Genomic DNA, 18,682 nt, shown 5'->3' on the forward strand with positions numbered 1-18,682 from the left:
TTCAAAGCACAGGGTCTGCCTGGTGAAGACTCATCCCTGTCAGGGACCTCCCATGTGCAAATGGAAACCCACACTTTTACAGTTACAACAGATCAACTGGCATGCAGTTGCTTAATGAGGAGGTAAGTCAATTAGTCCCCCTTCCACATTAAATTGATTGTACAGGCCACACGACTCTGCCTGGCCACTCAATAAATTTCCTGTTCAACAGCTGCCAGAACATCATGCAAACTACCTCTTCCCCCAGAGCAACATGAATGGCTGCATCTTTCCCCCACATCAGCAGCATTGTGGGGACCAAGATTATTGCCTCTCAGTGACTCCTCTCTGAATAGACAACCTCAGTTTACAAGTAAAGCAGAGAGGCTGTGTTTGATTGCCTTGGAAACACAGAAAGCTAAGCTGTTTTCACTCTATCATTCTTTTCCTCCAGTTTGCTCACCAAATGACATCCTGTGCAATACTTGTGCATCTCACTGTCTGCAACTAACAGGTGGAATAATTTGACCTCTGTAAACAATTATTTAGCGGGTGCACAAGAGCACAGACTGGCTCACTGAGCACTGGTAGCTGTGCAGGGAGAACAGAAGCAAAAGCAGCAAGAATTATTTCAGCCTTTCAGTAAAGTCATCAGACTTGATACATGGAGGAAATCTACTGGGCAAGACAACATGATTTAACATACCCAATTTTCTAAGTATAATTTTATTTAAAACACAAAAGAAAGATTGGTCTCTCACTATCTTGCATGGAAGAGAGGGAAGAAGAAATAAGCCTCTAACAGAGCAAGGCTGAATGAGCCTGTGACTGCACAACTGCTGATGTGGACAGGCAGCTGTGCAGGACATATGTGCAACCTCTAAACACAGGCACATGACTATATATAACTGATACCTATATAAATAAATGTATGGTAACCAGGTCTGTGCATGTGTTGGCTTTCAAATGAATGTATATGAGTGCACACACTCAGACCAGGTATAGTATGAACATTTTTAACCTGTTCATATGTGATCAGAGTTGTGAAAGCTGCTGCCATTGTCACTGCCCCAGCTGTATGCTCAGGTGCATACGTTCCTTTTATATGTGTGCTCACACCCTGGGTGTGCACTGTGGGAAATGCTTTTTACAGGACGCTGATTGTGGTGAGTCCCTAAAGCAGTCATTGCCTGTTTCCGTGACTCCAACTCTTTTTCCCATTTGCACAAACCTGGAGAACATGGAAACTTCACTCTATCAATCACAAACCAGCTCAGAGGTACTTTTCTGAAAATACACAATATCTGCAGTTTATTTTTCAGTTTGGTTTGGGGAGGGGCAGGGGTTGTTCAAGCACAGACTTTTTTCTTAGACATGCATTCCATGGACAACTCAGGGCAGAGAGTCTCTAGTCCTTCACCAGCCGGTAGATGTGATGTTGGGCACCGTGGTCACTAGTTGATACTTCAAAAACATATGCTATGCACAGCAAGGTCTCCTGTGTGTCCCTGTTTGTCACAACCTAGACAGAAAAGGAGAAGAAGCTGAAATGGCAACTGCTATTTCTCTGCTTACGTATTCCAACACATTTAACATAAAGCAGAAAGTCAGTAATAGACAAAGAACAGAGAAAGTGCAGGATCGATACACAGCTTGGCCCACCAACCAAAGCACTTTTGCATCCTCAAAACTACAAAGCGGTGAAGAGACAGGAAGATGAGGAAAAGTCCACTGTGACCAAGCAGCGATCACATCAGAGGAAGCAGGTTCTCTACTTCCCACCCCTGGTGTTGCAGAGGGAAAGTGTTTCACACAAAAAAGCTCTTTTTGCTCTGTTTGTTTGGTATAGAGGGGCCCCCTCCTGTGGCACACACACTCCTGTTCACACATATATTGATATATCACAACCACAGACAGTTGTTTCCCTTCTTCTGCTCTTGCTTGTCAATGGTAGACACAGAACATGAGGATTAAAGAGTATAACTGCTTTTACAGGAGACTTACAGATTTGACTCCATTACACCTCCCATTCCATACACTGTAGATGTTGGGAGAAGGATGGCTGCTACACTCATGCATTCGTACAGAAGCTCCTTTTTTCCCATTTTTTTTCTATGGCCCCTCAGGACCCCTTATCTTCTCTACAACATGACAGCAGCATGGTGAAGGAGCAGTGTTGTCCTAGTTTCTGCAGCATGCACTAGGTGGCAGAGACAAGAGAAATACTGCTCTCAGAACTCCTAGCTCAGCTTCCCTCTCTCTGTCACTGCACAACTTTGCACATTCTTGTCACCTGAGTTTGTGCCATAGCTAAAGTTCTCTCCTGCTGGAGGAGACAGATTTTTATCAGCAGCAGCACAAACTCAACTGCAGAAGAAAACCATTCCAGCTGCAGGCTTGAAACTGTACCAAAGCCCAATTGTTCTTGTGAAAACAGGGAAAAAACAGCTGTTTCCAAACGTTCTTATTAAGTTTAGCAGTCTGATTTTGGTCTATTCTGTTTTCTTTTCTTACTTAATGATTGGATTTGCAGTCGAAGTCCTTTCCTCTGCAAGATGTGGTGAGTTAATACATATCCAGGTGTGCTAAGGCACTGGGCTCTTTTCTGAAAAATGGGTTTTCTGAAATCTTGGGAGTTCTAGATCCAGAGAAATGTGCAAAGCAAGATAAATGATGCTTGTAGGATATGGGGTATCTAAGCTCATAAAAGGGTTTAGAAAAAATATAATCAGACTTGCCTCAAAGGTGGTAGTGGGGACAGAGGACTACCAACATGCCTTACATTATGCATTTTTCAGCTCCATGGTGGGGAGTGGGAGATGCTTAGGCTGCTGCTCAGGGAGCAGCACTTTCATCTTGCACAGCACTGTAAAGGTAGTGTGTACCAGCACCCACATGGGACATGCCATCAGTGCCAGAAGATAAGGGAAGGACATGAGATTAATCAAAACATAAAGCCCCTGAGGAAGTATAACCATGTGACAGCCTTTCTTAGAATTTATAGGAAATGAGGAAATTCCTGACTGAGGAATGAAACATGCAGAAGGCAGCTACAATGTTCCCCAGTATGGATTACAGCACACAGGTCTTCCATCTGTCTCTGCCCCTCTCATGCTTTTGCTCATCTAAAAGAACTCTCAGCATTTACACTCCTCATTTCTTCCAGATGTTTGAGATCTTAATACAAGTATGAAAGAGTAAACTTAATGCCCTGTGATGTATATTATTAACCTTGTGTTTTATAGCTGATGTGTCTGAGCCACAGAGTAGTGAAATGAGTTACCTGCAGTTATCCAAGATTTTCAGAGAATGCAATGAAAACCACTTTGATTTCCAGTCTTTCATACAGCCACCAGCATCTCTTCTACTTACCCAGCCTCACATTCTCTGGGCAAAGATCTGTGATGCCTCTTACAGAGGTGAACACAGAATTCAGTCCATTAGAAAAATCCACTTTTTAAGCTGTCTGCCCTCTTCCCAAATTTAGGCTGCATCTGAGCCTGGAAAGATGTTGGGAGTATAACAAAACTGGAAATGGAAATCTAATTGCTGTAGCCTTGTATGGAAAGACTATGCTGTAGCCTTCTAATGGAAATCTAATTGTTGTAGCCTTGTAATTCTGACCTATCTAGAGGTTGCAGTGATTCAGAAGGTGTCACAGAGCTTCCCCACAACACCCCCCTTCCTTTGCATGTCTCTGTACAGGTCCCAGATGGTCCTGAGGAAACTCTTTCTCCCCTAATATGGTCAGTGAAGAACTCTTCCCACAGAAAAATTTTATAGCCACTCAGCAGTGCTCTTGTGTGTTTTTTACCTTGTAAAAAGGGCCAGGGCACAGAAAGGACCTCAATATTTTTGAAATAGTGGAATGAGCATTTCCTTCTACTGACTTTTTCATCATTCCCCTTCCTTTGTCTCTCTGCCTCATGAGCTCTTCCTTTTTCTTTTTGTTTCTCTCTTACCCAGGTCTCTCAAATCCTTTTGCTGCTCCTCTGCATGAGTTACTATCTCTAGAACTCCATAAATGGTCTTGAAGTGCAATACACATGAAAGACAGAAAGTTCAATTAGATGCTGAGCTATAAAAGGAAATCTGCTTTGGCTCTCAACAGTGAACTCCTGCATGGTGCTTACATGTTGCCAAGTTGCAATGAAAACAGCTGAAATTCCTACCTGTAAGATAGTGAAGTTCTCCAGCACACTGTTCATCATGTACTTCTCAGGAAGGTGCTTGAGTTTATGGATGAAGTTGATCATGTATTCGCAGAGAGGGGAGCGGTGGATGCGGTAGGAATAGTGTCCATTTTCATAGCGTGCATACTCTGTCTGCAAGGCAAAACACAAAAGGGGCATGTGGGGCTATGCTGGCACACCAGTGACACTATCACAAAAAGGGACTCAGAACAGAAAAATTACAGTGGTACTTTTAAATAATTTTATGAACAGTGATCATAGTACTTTGCACCAAGGTCAGTCCCCTTGAGGCCTCCAATTTCTTTGGCTTGATTTCTTGTTTTTTTTCAGAATGGTGGGTTCCAGCTGCTGAGCAGCAAACCCTCAAAGCACTGTGTAAGGTAACTAAGAGGAACAGACCAATTGATACCTACACTACAGTTTGCATCTCTACTGGAAAAATACTAGGTGTGAATAAACTGAAAAAGTTAATAACTACTGTTTTAGCAAGACCAGGAAGTAATGATAGTAATACTATGCTCAGGATGCTTTATAGTTAAAAAAGACTAAAGCCTTCTGGTACCTTCTAGAAAAGACTAAAGCCTTCTGTGTGAGAGAACATAAAATTTACGCCCCCCAATTAGGGAAGAGTCTGGCCAATGACAGACAGAGGGATTTTTTTTGCTCACATTCACACCTTAGCTCCTGTATATTTTATCTGCCTTTGAGGAGAAACTGAGGCCATATTCTATGATTTCACATCAGACCCTTAAATGCCTGTAACCTTCTTTCACCCCAGAAGCTTGGTCTTCTTTCATGTGCACCATAACACCTTCCTTTAGCCCCTCTATCCCTTTGCAAATACTTAACCCAACTTCAGGCATGCCTATCATGTGCCTGGAGATGGGTTTTGGGGAAGGATGCACCTTGAACTGGCTGCTGATATGAGAACAACTGGTGTTCTGCACATAGATGCTTCTGCATCCTAAATTCCTTGAGAAACAGGGCAGCAGGAGGCATGCCAAAGCAGCTCTCTTAGCAGCTGAAAGTGGAATCAAAAAGAATTTTTGCAATGCCAGGTCTATGCCTAACCCAGTTATTTGCAGTTGCTCAAGCTGTAAGTGTATACGCTCTAAGTCTAATAAAACTGTAAGACTGTAAATTATTACAGTCAAATTAATAGCTATAGTCTATAAATGATCTGTTTAAAAACACTGGTGAGAGTGAGGTGTTGCTTATATGTTTTTACATTTCTGGACTACAAAACATATCTATGTTCCCTAGCTTTCCTTTGCTTCCCCAGAAAACCCCAGAGAATTGGCAGAGTTAAGAGTCGTACACATTTACATCTCCTCAGAAACTGAGATTTAAGGGAAAAGTAGCAAACACTAGCAGATCTTCAGTGAAATCCTAAGACAAGCACTTTGCAGGCTGAGTGATCTTATATCTATGGCATCCATCTCCCTGACAAGAAGCATGAGATATATTTTGCCTTGAGATACAAAGGCAGGTTGCAAATATTTGAAGTGACAAAATGGCAGCCAGAGGGAACCTTGCACCCATGTGTCTGCTCCTTACCTCTACTTTCTCTACCACCTGCTTTCCAAAGGAACACACTTTGGTAGAACAGGTAATGACCATGTTTTCTGGGCTCTCATACTGGCTGGAAACACCATAAAAAGATCTGGATTCATCTTCAATATTGGTATTCAAATCAGCCTGCCAAGAAAAAGAACAAAAAATATTTAGATGGTTATCAATAGTTGGTTGTGGCATTTTCTCACCATTACCTTGCATGGCCAGGATAGTAAAGTATTGGGAGTGTCCCCAGCTCCTTAAGCAGTCCAATGTGCATTGAACAAGCAGGAGAAATCTGAAGAGTATTGAATGAAATCCTATTTCCACTTCAGAAAATGGTGTGGATTTGCATATACATTGAGGAAATCTGGTGGAATATCCTCCTAACATGAAAAACATGACACAGTTTGGAGGTACTCACAAAGCATGTGGCAAGCAGACTGCAGAGACAGAGCAGTGCAACAGACAGGTTAGACTGGGCTGACTCACCAAGGAAGGAAAATAATGGTAAAGCAACAGTAATAAAGTTTTTCCACCCTAAGAACATAGGTAAGGGAAAAGAGACAGCAGGGAAAAGTAATGTGTGAGTACACACACATATCAGGTTCAGGTACTACAAATGTAAACAGACAGGATGCAACGTGAGGAATGTAGGCTACTGATGGATCTAGCCCAGTTACACCTGAATTCAAACCCATCTCCAGTAGCAGCCACAGTTTTCAAATGTGGGTGCCTAAGGCTGGCCAACCGAAGTCTCCTGTTGGGACAGAACTCCTAAAAATCCTGGCTGTCTGAAGCTTCCACCAGGGGTCATTCCAACCGCAGTTATGAAACAAGTGGCTGTTCCCTTAAGCTCTAGAAACACTACGGGTCTGTGGGAATGCCCAGCTCAGCTCCCTCCCCTTCAAAACTGAAAGGGCAGAGCTTCTCTGTGCTCCACAAGCCCATGTGCTAATTCACATCAGCATAAAAGCAAGGATCAGTTCCCATCGGCTGCTCCAGAGCTTTTTATTCTTCCAGCTGAGCTAAGGGAAGAGGAAACTGAAGAAAATGTGTTCTTCCTACAGTGGACACAGTGTGACTAAGACAGCATTAGATGCCATTCTAGCAGGGTTTTTCTAACCAATGTCAGTGAAGAGCTTTTTATTTGAGATCTAGAGCAGCACTAAGGACAAGCAATGTGGTAGAACTGGACCACCACAATAATGAATGCCCCTCTTTCTTGCAAAATAACTGTCTCTTAAGTGCCATGAGATAATAAATACTGTTAGCTTAGTTGTCTTAAGGAGCAACTTCACAAAAGGTTTAGGTCAGTCTAGAAAGTGACAGTCAAGTTTTCTCCCCTTCTGTAGACACGTGAGCTTGTTGCTGCCTTTGTGGCACCACAAAAGATGAGGACACAAAGATTGCCTATTTTCACAGCAACACATACTGGGTTGGCTTGAGTGTCTTGAGGAACTGCACCTCAGAGTTGTAGTTTGATGATGCCAGGCTGGTCCTGACCCTGAGAGAGAGCAGTCTCAGTCTTCCAGAGTAGTTTGTGCTTCCCCATTCCTGCTGTACTGACACACATCTCTGTAGGTGTATTACAAGGGTCATTGAGGAATTGCTCATTTAGTTCTCAGTGGGATCAGTTCCCTGGCCTGATTCAGAAACACCTGTGTGTGTTCAAACAAAGAATGTGTTGGGAGGATGAGTGGCAACAGGGATAGCAGAAGGCAGGACAGCTTATTCTTATGACCACGCTGAAGACCTCGGTATTAAATAACTGGAATTATGCAGCTACTTTCTTTGTACCACAAATGTACCTGTATTAGAGAACAGCAGTATTACTCCATTCTGGTTTAGGTTTTTACTAAGTTACTGTAATACTGTACTTTAATACTGTAATACTCACTTCCATGTCAATGCAATCAACTGTATTGTTTATTTCACCCACACTCCAACTTTCTAAATAAAGATTAACTTCTTCCCTTGTCCAGAGAGGAACTAGACTAGGAGTCCTTCATAATATTTTTCTGCTATTTCCCTTGGGAGTGATAAACACAATGTATGGACTTGATTCCGCTCTTCCAAAGATACTCTCCCACTGAGTCAAAAAGAAAAAAGGGTCAAGGCTACAGAAGCTTAGTCAGGCCACCGCTACATAAACACAGCAGAGGCTCTCATTGCAGAATCAGACAAACATTTTCAGGGTCTCACTAGTAAAGTTAAGGTTACATTCTCCAAAAGACTCACTGGTAAAATTAAAAAAAAAATACACTCACTATGAGGCAAAACAGAAAGGTGCTAGTTCCATTTCATGAGAAAAGCTTCACTAGCCCTAAGAAGCCACTCTAGGTGCATCTGCAGTTTGACAAGCCTCCCATCAGAAGGCCAGACTAGAATTTCACAGCCAATTAACAGCAAATTAATAAATATGAATGGCAAAACTATGGTAATACTGTTTGAATTAAGGAGTTGTCCCATTCACTGACATTATGTACAATCAGGTTCCTGGAAGCCCTATTGCAGTGGAGGAGCAGGATCATGTTGGAACTCCCTCACATTTACACTGCACATTTTATTCTAAAGCTTGTCCCATATTATGGGCTAGAACAGTCAGACATGGAGTGATCAGTCACCAGGAGCTGTGTGCCCACCTCCTGTCACCTTTGCAGATCTCATAAACATACATACAGGGAATTTCAGCAACTCCAGGGAATGACAGTAGCAGTTTGCTGAGAGCTTCAGTTCATGTTTGCCGGAGAACTGCAACACCCCAGACTGCAACACCCCAGACACTGCTGGCCTTAGAGTTACAGCTTTTTCACTTATTTACAGCTGCTGGTTCCCACCTTCTTAAGGAAGGCACTGCCCCCGGACCAGAGATTATTTAGCACACACGTATCTGCTCTTGAACTATTTGCAACCTGGTCTATACATGTAAACTGAAAATAGCAATGCTGTACATGAATACAAGACCAAGTAACAACTGAGGATTGAAACTCCAATCTCTTAGCTTTCCCTGCTGTGTAGATGATTACCTCCTGAAGGGAAACAAGACAGAAAATTGAGGAAGAACACTGTAATCTGACACAGCCAAATTAACTTCTAAATGTCAGCTGGACACTGGGGTAATTCATGAAAGGATGCACTTAAACTTCTCAGGATTGCATGAGGACAAGAGCATAATGACAAAAGAGCTACTGCATTTAGCTTAATACCTAAAAACACTATGGCCTTCATGCCTAGATTCCTATGAGCTCCTCACAACACCTAGACCATCAGGACTACATTGCTTCTCTAAAGAAAACCTTGTGTCAAAGCACATCAAGTCCTGGAGTGAGCACCCGAGGTGAGCATAGACAGGTCTGACTTACTGTGTCCCATACATTCCACCCTGAAAAGATGCAAGGGAATAATAGTGACTATGATTTAAAGGAAATTCATCTACCCAGAACTCCATCAAGCAGAAGAGCTAATCTTCACTTTGTAGTCTGGGAATGCATAGAATTTTTTAATATGGAACTGGATGTGACTAGAACCCAGGTGCCTCAACTCCTCTCTGGCAAATGCCCTAGTATGTCCAACAACAAGTGAGATGAGTCTTAAATACATTCCTTACCCCAGCCTAGGCAGTGAAAAGAGACATAGGCAGGATTTAGGAAAGTCTCACTGAGGGGGCTGAGCTGCCTGGCCCTCCAGGCTCCTATTTGCCAGTGCTAGAACAGGATGGGACTGCGGGGGCAGCAGCAGCAGCATTCAGGCTGTTGGGTGGTGTCCAGCATTCAAACAGCTGTTCTCAGTTTCTTTTACAGGCAAAGGTAGAAGATCAAATAAACAAGGCATACTACAAGCTAAATCTGAGTTATGAGCCACCAAATGGACCATACTACTTTATCTGACAAAGTCAGGGTTCTTGCTTTCTGTCCCAGAAGTTCCAGATGCAAAAACTTGAGCACACTCTGACATAGCAGAAATCTGATGTGTTCAACTTGCTGTGCAAGCTCTGCACAGATGACACACTTATCCATAGCTTGCCCGATGACTTCCAAACATGCTGACACTACAGTCACTGAGATATCTGTGATACAGCACATCCCAGATATTCATATACTGCATGCAAGAGTGAATCTGCCTGCCTGGGGGAAAACATCTGCCATTTCCTCCTTTCCAGAGAAGCAAGCAAAATGTTTAATTACCTACAAGATTTCTAGATGGAAGAGAAGGGATTTGTTCTGGGAAGAGCATAGTAGACCTCTACAAGTTAATATGCTCCTCTCTCCCCTCCATCTCTGGAAAAGATTCTTTGAAAATTCCTCAGCAATTCAATCTTTCAATCTGCCTTTTGCTGCTAATAATCTCTACACTGTTGAACACTGTGGGGAACAACTTTGGTGGAAGAAGTGCCATTGCCAGAGTCCCCTTACATAAGGCAGCAACTGGAGGTGGTGCTGGTGATGGCAGGTGAAATTAATGTGTGTAAAAATCATTAAATTCTCTGTTTCTAGCTGCTGTCTTGTTTGCTGCCTGAGGAATAACAAGAATAGAATGGACATGGAGACCAAATTGCCATTCCTTGCTCTCCAGGCAGTTTCATGATTGAAAGCATCCAGTGGGCAAGGCAGGGTGCTGAGGGCAATTTGCACTGCTGCTGTTTTGACTGGATTTGCTTATGACAGGAGAGAAGGCAAGTGCATGACAGCAGTTTCCAGCCCACCCCTTCAGCACTTTCCCACAAAAGTATATTCCATTTAGCTGAAAGAAGATGCCCAGTGATTTGACTGCCTATCACCAAGAAGAAATTACTACATACATTCTTCACAGGCAGGACAGGGCTCCCAAGAAATTCCCCTGATTCATGTCTCTGCAGATGGTTCCTTTGTGCAAAGTACTACCTGTCCTGAATTCCTGGTTTGTCATTTTTCTTCTGTCTTCCATGGAGAATCTCACAACTTCTGAAAGCTCCAAGATGCAAGTGCACCATTTCTACTAATGTGCAAAGCCCTGAGAACGCCTCTTCCCCAAACTATTAATAACGATCCATATAGGAGGAGTTCACAGGGAGAAGCAAGGAACAGGTGGCAGAGATAATATTAGCCTGGAAAAGAGCAGGGCTGCCACTGCCCATGTGTTGGGAGGCTGATGTCTCACATTCATTGTCGTGTGCTAGAATGCACTTGGAGCACAGAGAAATGTCACACAGATGTCATACACAACTTGCCAACCCAAGTCCAAAAATCGGTTCATTGTACCAAATTCCCAATGCCAAAATCAAGGAAGAATTGCAAACACTGCAACACTCCTTATGTTTCAAACTCATTAACTTTGAGCTATTGTATAGATCATTTAAAGCACCTTTGAACAAACATGAACATCTCTTTCTCAGTCACACTAGATCCTCAGTGCTACCACTGAGGTCAGGAAACCTCAACCCTGGTGTTTAGAATTAGGCCTCTGGTACACAACAGTTCACCTGGTATATTCAATGGTTACTGTAGCAATGGTAGGTTCATGCCTCGGGTTCTTCAAGCCTAAAACTGCAGATACACAACCCCAACTTATTCATTCCTTGGTTTTTTAAAGTCTTTGTCACCTGCAACCACAACTTCAACTCAGAACCACTGAAAAATCAATCATATCTTCATGTCTCAAAGCATCCCTTCAAGTATTTAATTCTACTCACCATTTTATCCTAAAATGATGCTATAAATTCAATGGTGTAGTAATTGCTTTATGCAATACATCTCTGGACATCAACAGTATATTTGTATACTTGTCCAGAGCTATCAGGTAGCAAAATGTAAAACCACCCTGGCACATACTGCTACAAAAGTATGAAAATGCAGAGGGATATAAAAAATTCTGCTGAAATCTAGTTTTCTTCCTCTTTTATTTTTAATCATATTGCCTTATTTGTGAAAAGTGTTTATTTATTAGCTTCTTAAAAGTCTTAGAAGCTTCCATTTAACTAATGACTTGACTTGTAAACTTTGCCTATTCCTAAGTGACAAGCTGTAATGTTCCCACCAATAAAACCTGATGTTAACTCCAGATGGGATTCAACAATGCAGGGGTACCAAAAAAAGTATCAGACAGTCAAAATATTAAGCCAAGCCCAGAAATATTTCTGTCCTCATAAGTATAGAGCTGCAGAGCCCCACAACATTGTGCACACATTGGAGTAAAGCTGTTTCGAATCCTATGCCACATCCCCTTAATTAAGCCAAATTCCAGTGAGCTGATACCCTCTGAATACCACACACCTCATGTGGGAACAGAAAAAACCCAACTTGAAGACGTGCCACCATCTAAATCTTTCAAAATGTTGATAGAGGTTGGTCTGACATGGTGCATAGGCCACATTTATACTTCTGATATTAAAAACCAAGTTATCACAATCCCCAAACTGAACCACAAAAGCAGAAAAGCACACTGTCAATTTTGATAAATAAAATCACAGTCGCATCAGATCACAATTTCATAATTTATCTCTCTCTTCAAGTCAAGGAGTTCAAAGTGTTTCATTCTCTCTATGTAACATCTCCCTCTAAGCTGTTCCTTTTGGTTCTTGAAACTTCCAAAGCACAAAAGGCAATCAATACCTTTCAAAGGGTGCCCTGTCAAAGGATAAGCTTCTCAGCAAGGTGCTGTTTTCTCTCCCAGCCAGAACAGAGCTGATCTTCCACCTTTTGTTTTGAGCACCCCAGGCAGGCTTTGTTGTACTTTGCCAGAAGCTAATCCGATGAAGGGCCCAGCTCAGTAGCACAGAGACTGCAGGTAATAAAATTATGTGTTCCCAAAAATCATCAGCAACCAATACTCTAGGCACAAGCACTTGAGAAGAAGACTCCCAGCCAACATTCTCCAACTCGTTTCTGGAAAGGCTAGGCTTGGGACAGCTGGGAAGCTGCATCTCAAGGTACTTAACTCTTCCTTCTGAAAGCACCATTCAGGAGGCTTTCTAGTGCCACTTTGTACGAAGGGAATGAAATATAAAAGTTCATTTTTCATCATCTCACTCTGACTTCAGGTTGAATGATGTGGTAAACTCAAGGTGAAAGGCTCCAAATCCCATTACACATTCCCTCAGCCATCTACTGTACAACTGCCCTGAGCTACTATTATTTTTAATTTCATAATTCTTATGATAATATCAATCACCAAAGCTATTTTGTTTGTACCTTGAAGCACAATGGCACAGTTTTTACAAATTTCAGTTAAATCACAAAAATCCAAATTGAGTGAGTAAGCTTTTGCCAGGCTGATTTCTACCAATTTACCAGAAGTCATTTCAGTAATATATTATCAGCATAATCCAATTTCATTATATTTTTCTCTTATCTTTTGCTCTGCCAGCAGTCAGTATGCATCTGTAAATTATTAGTACTTGGATAACACAAAATGCAGCTACAGAGACAGGAGAAGAGATGGAAAAGTATTGCTTCTGGCTGAGGAGTTACACAACACTGAGAACAGTGAATGCATAAGAGTATGCAGAGAATAATTTCCTCTGAATTCTTTACTTATACATGAATAAAAATTCTAGAGGGTCCAAGTCACCATTAGTAAATCTGCAGATGGTAGTCAAGAGCAACTCTACAGATGGACAATGTGAAAGACACATCTTGCTGCGGGCTAGAAAGTGTGCCTTGTGGGGTCAAGGAAAGATCTTGTGGCGTCAAGAAAATTGACAGTTGTGGCTGTATTAAGTTGCCTACATGGGGAAAAAATTATTGGGAGGCAGCAGTTTTCTAACAGCCATGGAGGCTGCAGCTTTTAAAGCATGAAACTTCATAGCAAACAGGTACCCTACAGAAGGCCTTTCTCTTACCCAGAATTTGACAAGGAAGAAGGCATTAGCTGGCCCCCTTTCAAAGAGCTCCTTCAGGCCCCCTTTCTTCTCAGGGAACTTGTCATAGATCTGCCGGATATCCACTGCCTCGAGGTAGGGGTCATTGTAGCTGGGGCTTGACTGCCCAATGTGCACAAACAGGTGTTTGTTATACTGCAAAAAGAGGAAAAATATGGAATTAGAAAATAGTTCAGTACCATTCAGTACATACTGAACATCCATTTTCCTTCACAGAAGACAACTGGCAGTCAATGAAGATTTGATAGCATTTTCTAAAAGAGCAGAAGAAATCAATAGAAATATTATCTGCTAATATCTGCTAATACGAGCTCATGCTGTTCTTTCTTTCCTATCAGTACATTCATGCTTCTTCCTTCTCTGAAACACTGGTTTTGGGCTTTTTCTTCCTATATTCACTCCTAAATCATTGCCTCGTGCTGCTGCCATATAGTCTGACATAACCTGAGACAGGTCACTCAGTCAAACATTGATGCTCCTGTCCTATGAAGAGCCTGAAATCCCACAGCAGATACATCCCAGGCAAATCTTTTCTGGACTTTCCTATCTCAGCCCATCACCAGAGCACATCTCAGGATGGAGAATCAAAAGGTTTAGTGAGAGAAGCATATCTTACTACTTCCATTTCATAGGTGGCACCATGGAAACACATTGATGCAAACTCATCACAGTTACCACCAATTTTAAGTTCTCCAATTTTAAGCACGCCAGAGAAACACATGGCTTTATGTGATCCTAACAACTTCTGATTTTGGGTTCTATATTGGAGTCTGTCTTACAAGGCTGGACAGGACAGCCAGAATAGCCTGGCAGGAGCGTATGACCTCAGTGCCTTCGGCTCTAGTGTATGAATGCCCATGACCCTGGACAAAGAAGCCAGAAGTACATTGCACAGACCTGGTTCTATCACTACTTATCCTCTAAGAGGAGGATATCTGGTGTTTCCCAAAGATGCCTTTCTATTCTCTGAAGAGCAATGAAGCAAGTATTTCCATACACATAGAGTGGTATAATACATCCATGATGAACAGGAGCTGTCCAAAGATGCAAAATTAATGAGGGGTGGAGGCAAGGTGTGTTTCTTACTGTGTCTTGGTCTTGTTGTTGTTCCAAGAATGCAGAGAACTCTAACATCCAAAGTTTGGAGCTAGCAACCCTTCGTCCTTGCCAAGCTGGTGCTGACGGGGAAGGTGAGAGGCCAGTAGGAGATTCAAACCCTAAGCACACAGGATTTATATAACAATAATTCAGAAAAAAATGGCAATGGCTTTCCAGTGGAACACCTACTGTCAAAGCTGACTCATAATTTTCTTATGGCTTCATTCATCATGCAAAAATATCATTCACAAGGTCCTCTAAATGGCTTGCCAGTCACCCTCTGCTAAGATAGCACTGCCCGGGATCAGATATAAAAGACAAACTACCTGGGTTTAATACCAGAGAAAACATGATCAGCAATTGTAAGAGGACTTAGACAGAGCCCTAAATGAGCAGTGAAATAAACTGTTTAGTATCAGAATGAGGTGTCACCATTAATCTCTCAAAATGGGGAAGCTGAGAAGGAAAAGACATTTGTTATTCCACTTAATTAGAAATTAGGAACACAATCATGTTATGACAAAGAACAGTGTTCTAGAGCATGAAGCAGGGTGGAAGAGATACGTAAACTTTTATTCTCTGCTGAGCAAAGAAGAAAAAAAAACCCAACACAACCAATATAAAACAGGAAGAAGACAAAATTTACAAGCTTCAGCTCTCTCAATAAAAGGATGAGAACAGGTAATAAGAGGAAATCATATAAAAATTGGTTTTGGCTCTTTGAAATGTTTCAATAGGTTTTGTTTTTTTAAATTAACTTTCAAGATTTTTAGAGTGCTGGCTGTTTTTGAAGCTGGAATACAATTTCAAAGGAAGGAAGTACATTTCCTTACCTACCTGGTATTGGAAGCGGAGGCTGTACAGCATAAGGTTGTTGAGAAAAAGGTTTCACGCTACAGAAGTACACAAAGAGAGATGGTTAATAAAAACCCAACTAAATAAAAAATATTCTTCACTGACTGTTTGCTCCTCAAGGAAAAAGTGGCATAAGTGTCTTTCGAAAATTATCTTTGTGGGCAAGAGAAGGGCCATGGGCGAAGACTCAGAAAGCAGTAAGGGGCCAGGACTGGAGAGATTAAGATTTCCCTGCAGGTGTTTGCAGGCCCTCCCTCCAGATTTGTTTTTCTGAGATCCCTATCAGCCTCTTAATACACAGGTGCCCATTTATTTGTTCTTTCCTTTCAACTACAAGTAGTTTTATATCTATGCAAGTGGATATAGGTCTGGGTTGGATTCCTCTCAGACTTTCAGGCCCAAATTCAGACACATTCAACATCCACAAGTAAACACACCTTTCAGGAGAGCTCAGCTCCATTTTAACACTACTGTAAGAAAAATTAAGGCCTTAGCATTTCACAGATCTTGTAATAGCTAATGGTGTTCCTCAGGCAGCAGAAAAAGCAGCAGAAGCACCTGCTTTGGATGCTCACATGAAGGAATACTTACTCCTGGGAAGATCCAGCTTGGCCTGGCAATGGTCCTTGCCAAAACTGCAAGAGAACAACACATAGGCAGAAGTCACCACTCTTAGGACAGAGATGAAAAGGAAGGCTTGCTCTTTTCTGAGGAAACAAACTGCAAGCTCACAGACTTTTAAAGATGTGATTGAGTTCTCTCTTCTTTTTACATTCCTGGTTTCATTCTTGTGGAGATGCTGACTGCTGGTCTTTTTTTTTTTCATTCTACAAGCTACTTGTAATGATATACAAAAAACCAACCCGAATGTGATCTTTAATGTTAAAAATTATGCATGCACCTTGTGCCTCTGTCTCCAAAGCTTTTGTGATGCTCACTCTCTTGGAAGGACCATTTTCCCCAGGAAAGTTCCACGGGAGTTATTTTGGCAGAAATCAATACTCAGCAAATGCTCACTAGGCCCAACTCATAGGTACAGGGATGCTGACAGACCCTTCTCTATTAAGGATTTTATGTAATGGCCATCTGATCAAAGTGCTGAGAATAAGACTGGGAAATACAAACTTGAAAAAGGGTCAGGATGGCTCAAACAGATTTATTCCAAAAAGAGGCTGGACTAAGGATGTGATACGAAAATCCAAAGGAACTGAGTATTCTCTCCCTTGTATTATTAAAAAAATATACATAGTAAACTCTACTGTTTTACATCAGTGTGAGCAAAGAATTGGACAAAACTGTTGAAGCCACATGACAGATTTATTCTACAGAGACAATGCCTTTTGGCCCATTCTGTCTCAGTTCTCAGGATTTTCCTGAGCAGGTCCCAACATCCTTTCAAATAGTCAAATGTCTTCTCAAAACTCCACCAAAACACTGATCCACTCACCCCAGAAACAGCAGGGTAGGCTGGTCGTGGGAGACCAGGCAAGCCCATTTTACTATGGAAGGCAGTTGCAGAGATAATCTGGGCAGATGACATTGTAGCCATACTCTGCATGGCTTTATCTTTTGCTGCCTGATCCTATGAGCAAGAATAGAAACAGAAAAAACAGGATTATTATAATGATTAACTAGTTGCCAGCTCTAATGGTCTATAACCAGAATTCTCATCAGCTTCTCTGTCAGGAATAAGCATCTCTGAATTTCTGGGCAGCAAACTCACCAATAACTGTCCTAAGAACTCTTTAAAGCTGTAAGGCTATGACTCATTACTATAGCTTCAGATGAGAATAGTCATGCTTTCTGAAATGCTGGTTTAAAGACTGCTAAACTTTTATCCCTTCTGTCCGAGGGCTTTCAACCACACAGCTGAAAAGCTTTGTTGTGGAAAGTACACCCCTAGCTGACTGTTGTATTTTAATAATTGGTAAGAATTTTCAATGGGAAAGATTCTGGATTACAAAAAAAAATAACCTCTGAGGAAAAGGTCACAAAAAGAGATTGTCATAATCACTGCAGAAATGACTACCTCAAATTTGGGACTGCATTAGTCTTAGGTAGAGTTTATCATTTTATCCCCATCTTCAGGGAAACTTGAAACCTTCATAAACTCCAGGGCACATATGCAGGAACGTTCCTTTTTGTATTTTAACAGGACTGTAGATTTTACACACATTCTTACAGGCAATGACAGTACAGTCTGAAGTATCTAGAAAACAAACAGCATTCTCCATTTCTTCTTTCAAGGAATAAATAGGCAAACAGAAGCACTTATATTCTGCCTTTCCTCCTACATCCCCTACAATTAATCTTTCAAACATTCCACATTTATCTGTGTCATTATAATTACCACGGAAAACTCACAGATTAATTCATAGCTTGAAGAAACTGCTGAAAGAGATACAACAGCCCTCGCTGTCTTCTTCAGGAATTCTCACTTCCCACTTGCATTCACTGAACTGTATTAAGTTCTCACCCTTGGGCCTCCATTCTTTCTAACCCCTCCAACTTATCTAAGGTTCTCTAAAGTTCAAAACCCAAAAATCCTAATTTGTCTAAAAAAAAAAAAAAAGTGGAGGAGGCATCTTCAAAAATCTCAATAATAAATGTTACTGTTCAAGTGGAATGATCAGTAGAAATGGGCAGAACTTACACCTTTTTCAGACCATCTATGACTCCCATTAGTACCATTCAAGTGAATGGAAGGGAAACATTTTAAATGCTGAGAAAGTTCCTAATATTCTCCAAAGCTATGGGAAACGTTTTCAAAATCCAGTTTAAATTATGCCTTAGTGAATAATTGAAGGATTACCTACATCTTTAAGGGAAATTATTATTTTCTGGGTTTTTTTTTATATATATATAAGGACTATTTCCCATGTGCCATTGGAGAAAAGGATTTTTTTCCTTCCCTTATTTTCTCACTGGAAAAATTGTATTTGTCTACCTCAGTTTATGGGGAAGATGCATTTACTTGTGGAGGTATTAAAAGTCAAAAGAAAATGTAAAATAATTAGGGAAAAAAAGTATTTTACCTATTAACCTCTGCTGTGTTTTCGTTTTGTTTAAATGTTTGACAGACTGCTGGAAAGAGCACGTTTTTAGAAAAGACATCATTCTGTTTCAGTTCTATACTAATTTCAAG

General features: G+C 41.3%; 1 protein-coding gene across 1 annotated transcript in view; it reads right to left on the bottom strand.

Annotated features, from left to right (window-relative positions):
* Positions 1–1,204: 1,204 nt before the first annotated feature.
* Positions 1,205–18,682, bottom strand: part of TEAD4 (TEA domain transcription factor 4) — a 53,308-nt gene continuing 35,830 nt past the window's right edge. The window contains exons 7-14 of the mRNA XM_053934759.1: positions 16,985–17,119; positions 16,129–16,172; positions 15,520–15,575; positions 14,671–14,801; positions 13,546–13,719; positions 5,730–5,870; positions 4,152–4,304; positions 1,205–1,501 (exon numbers count right to left, since the gene is read on the bottom strand). Of these exons, the coding sequence (XP_053790734.1) occupies positions 1,388–1,501; positions 4,152–4,304; positions 5,730–5,870; positions 13,546–13,719; positions 14,671–14,801; positions 15,520–15,575; positions 16,129–16,172; positions 16,985–17,119 (948 nt within the window). The 3' untranslated portion in view covers positions 1,205–1,387. The remainder of the gene's footprint in view (positions 1,502–4,151; positions 4,305–5,729; positions 5,871–13,545; positions 13,720–14,670; positions 14,802–15,519; positions 15,576–16,128; positions 16,173–16,984; positions 17,120–18,682) is intronic.

Source organism: Vidua chalybeata, chromosome 2 (genome assembly GCF_026979565.1).
Source record: "Vidua chalybeata isolate OUT-0048 chromosome 2, bVidCha1 merged haplotype, whole genome shotgun sequence".
Taxonomy (NCBI): domain Eukaryota; kingdom Metazoa; phylum Chordata; class Aves; order Passeriformes; family Viduidae; genus Vidua; species Vidua chalybeata.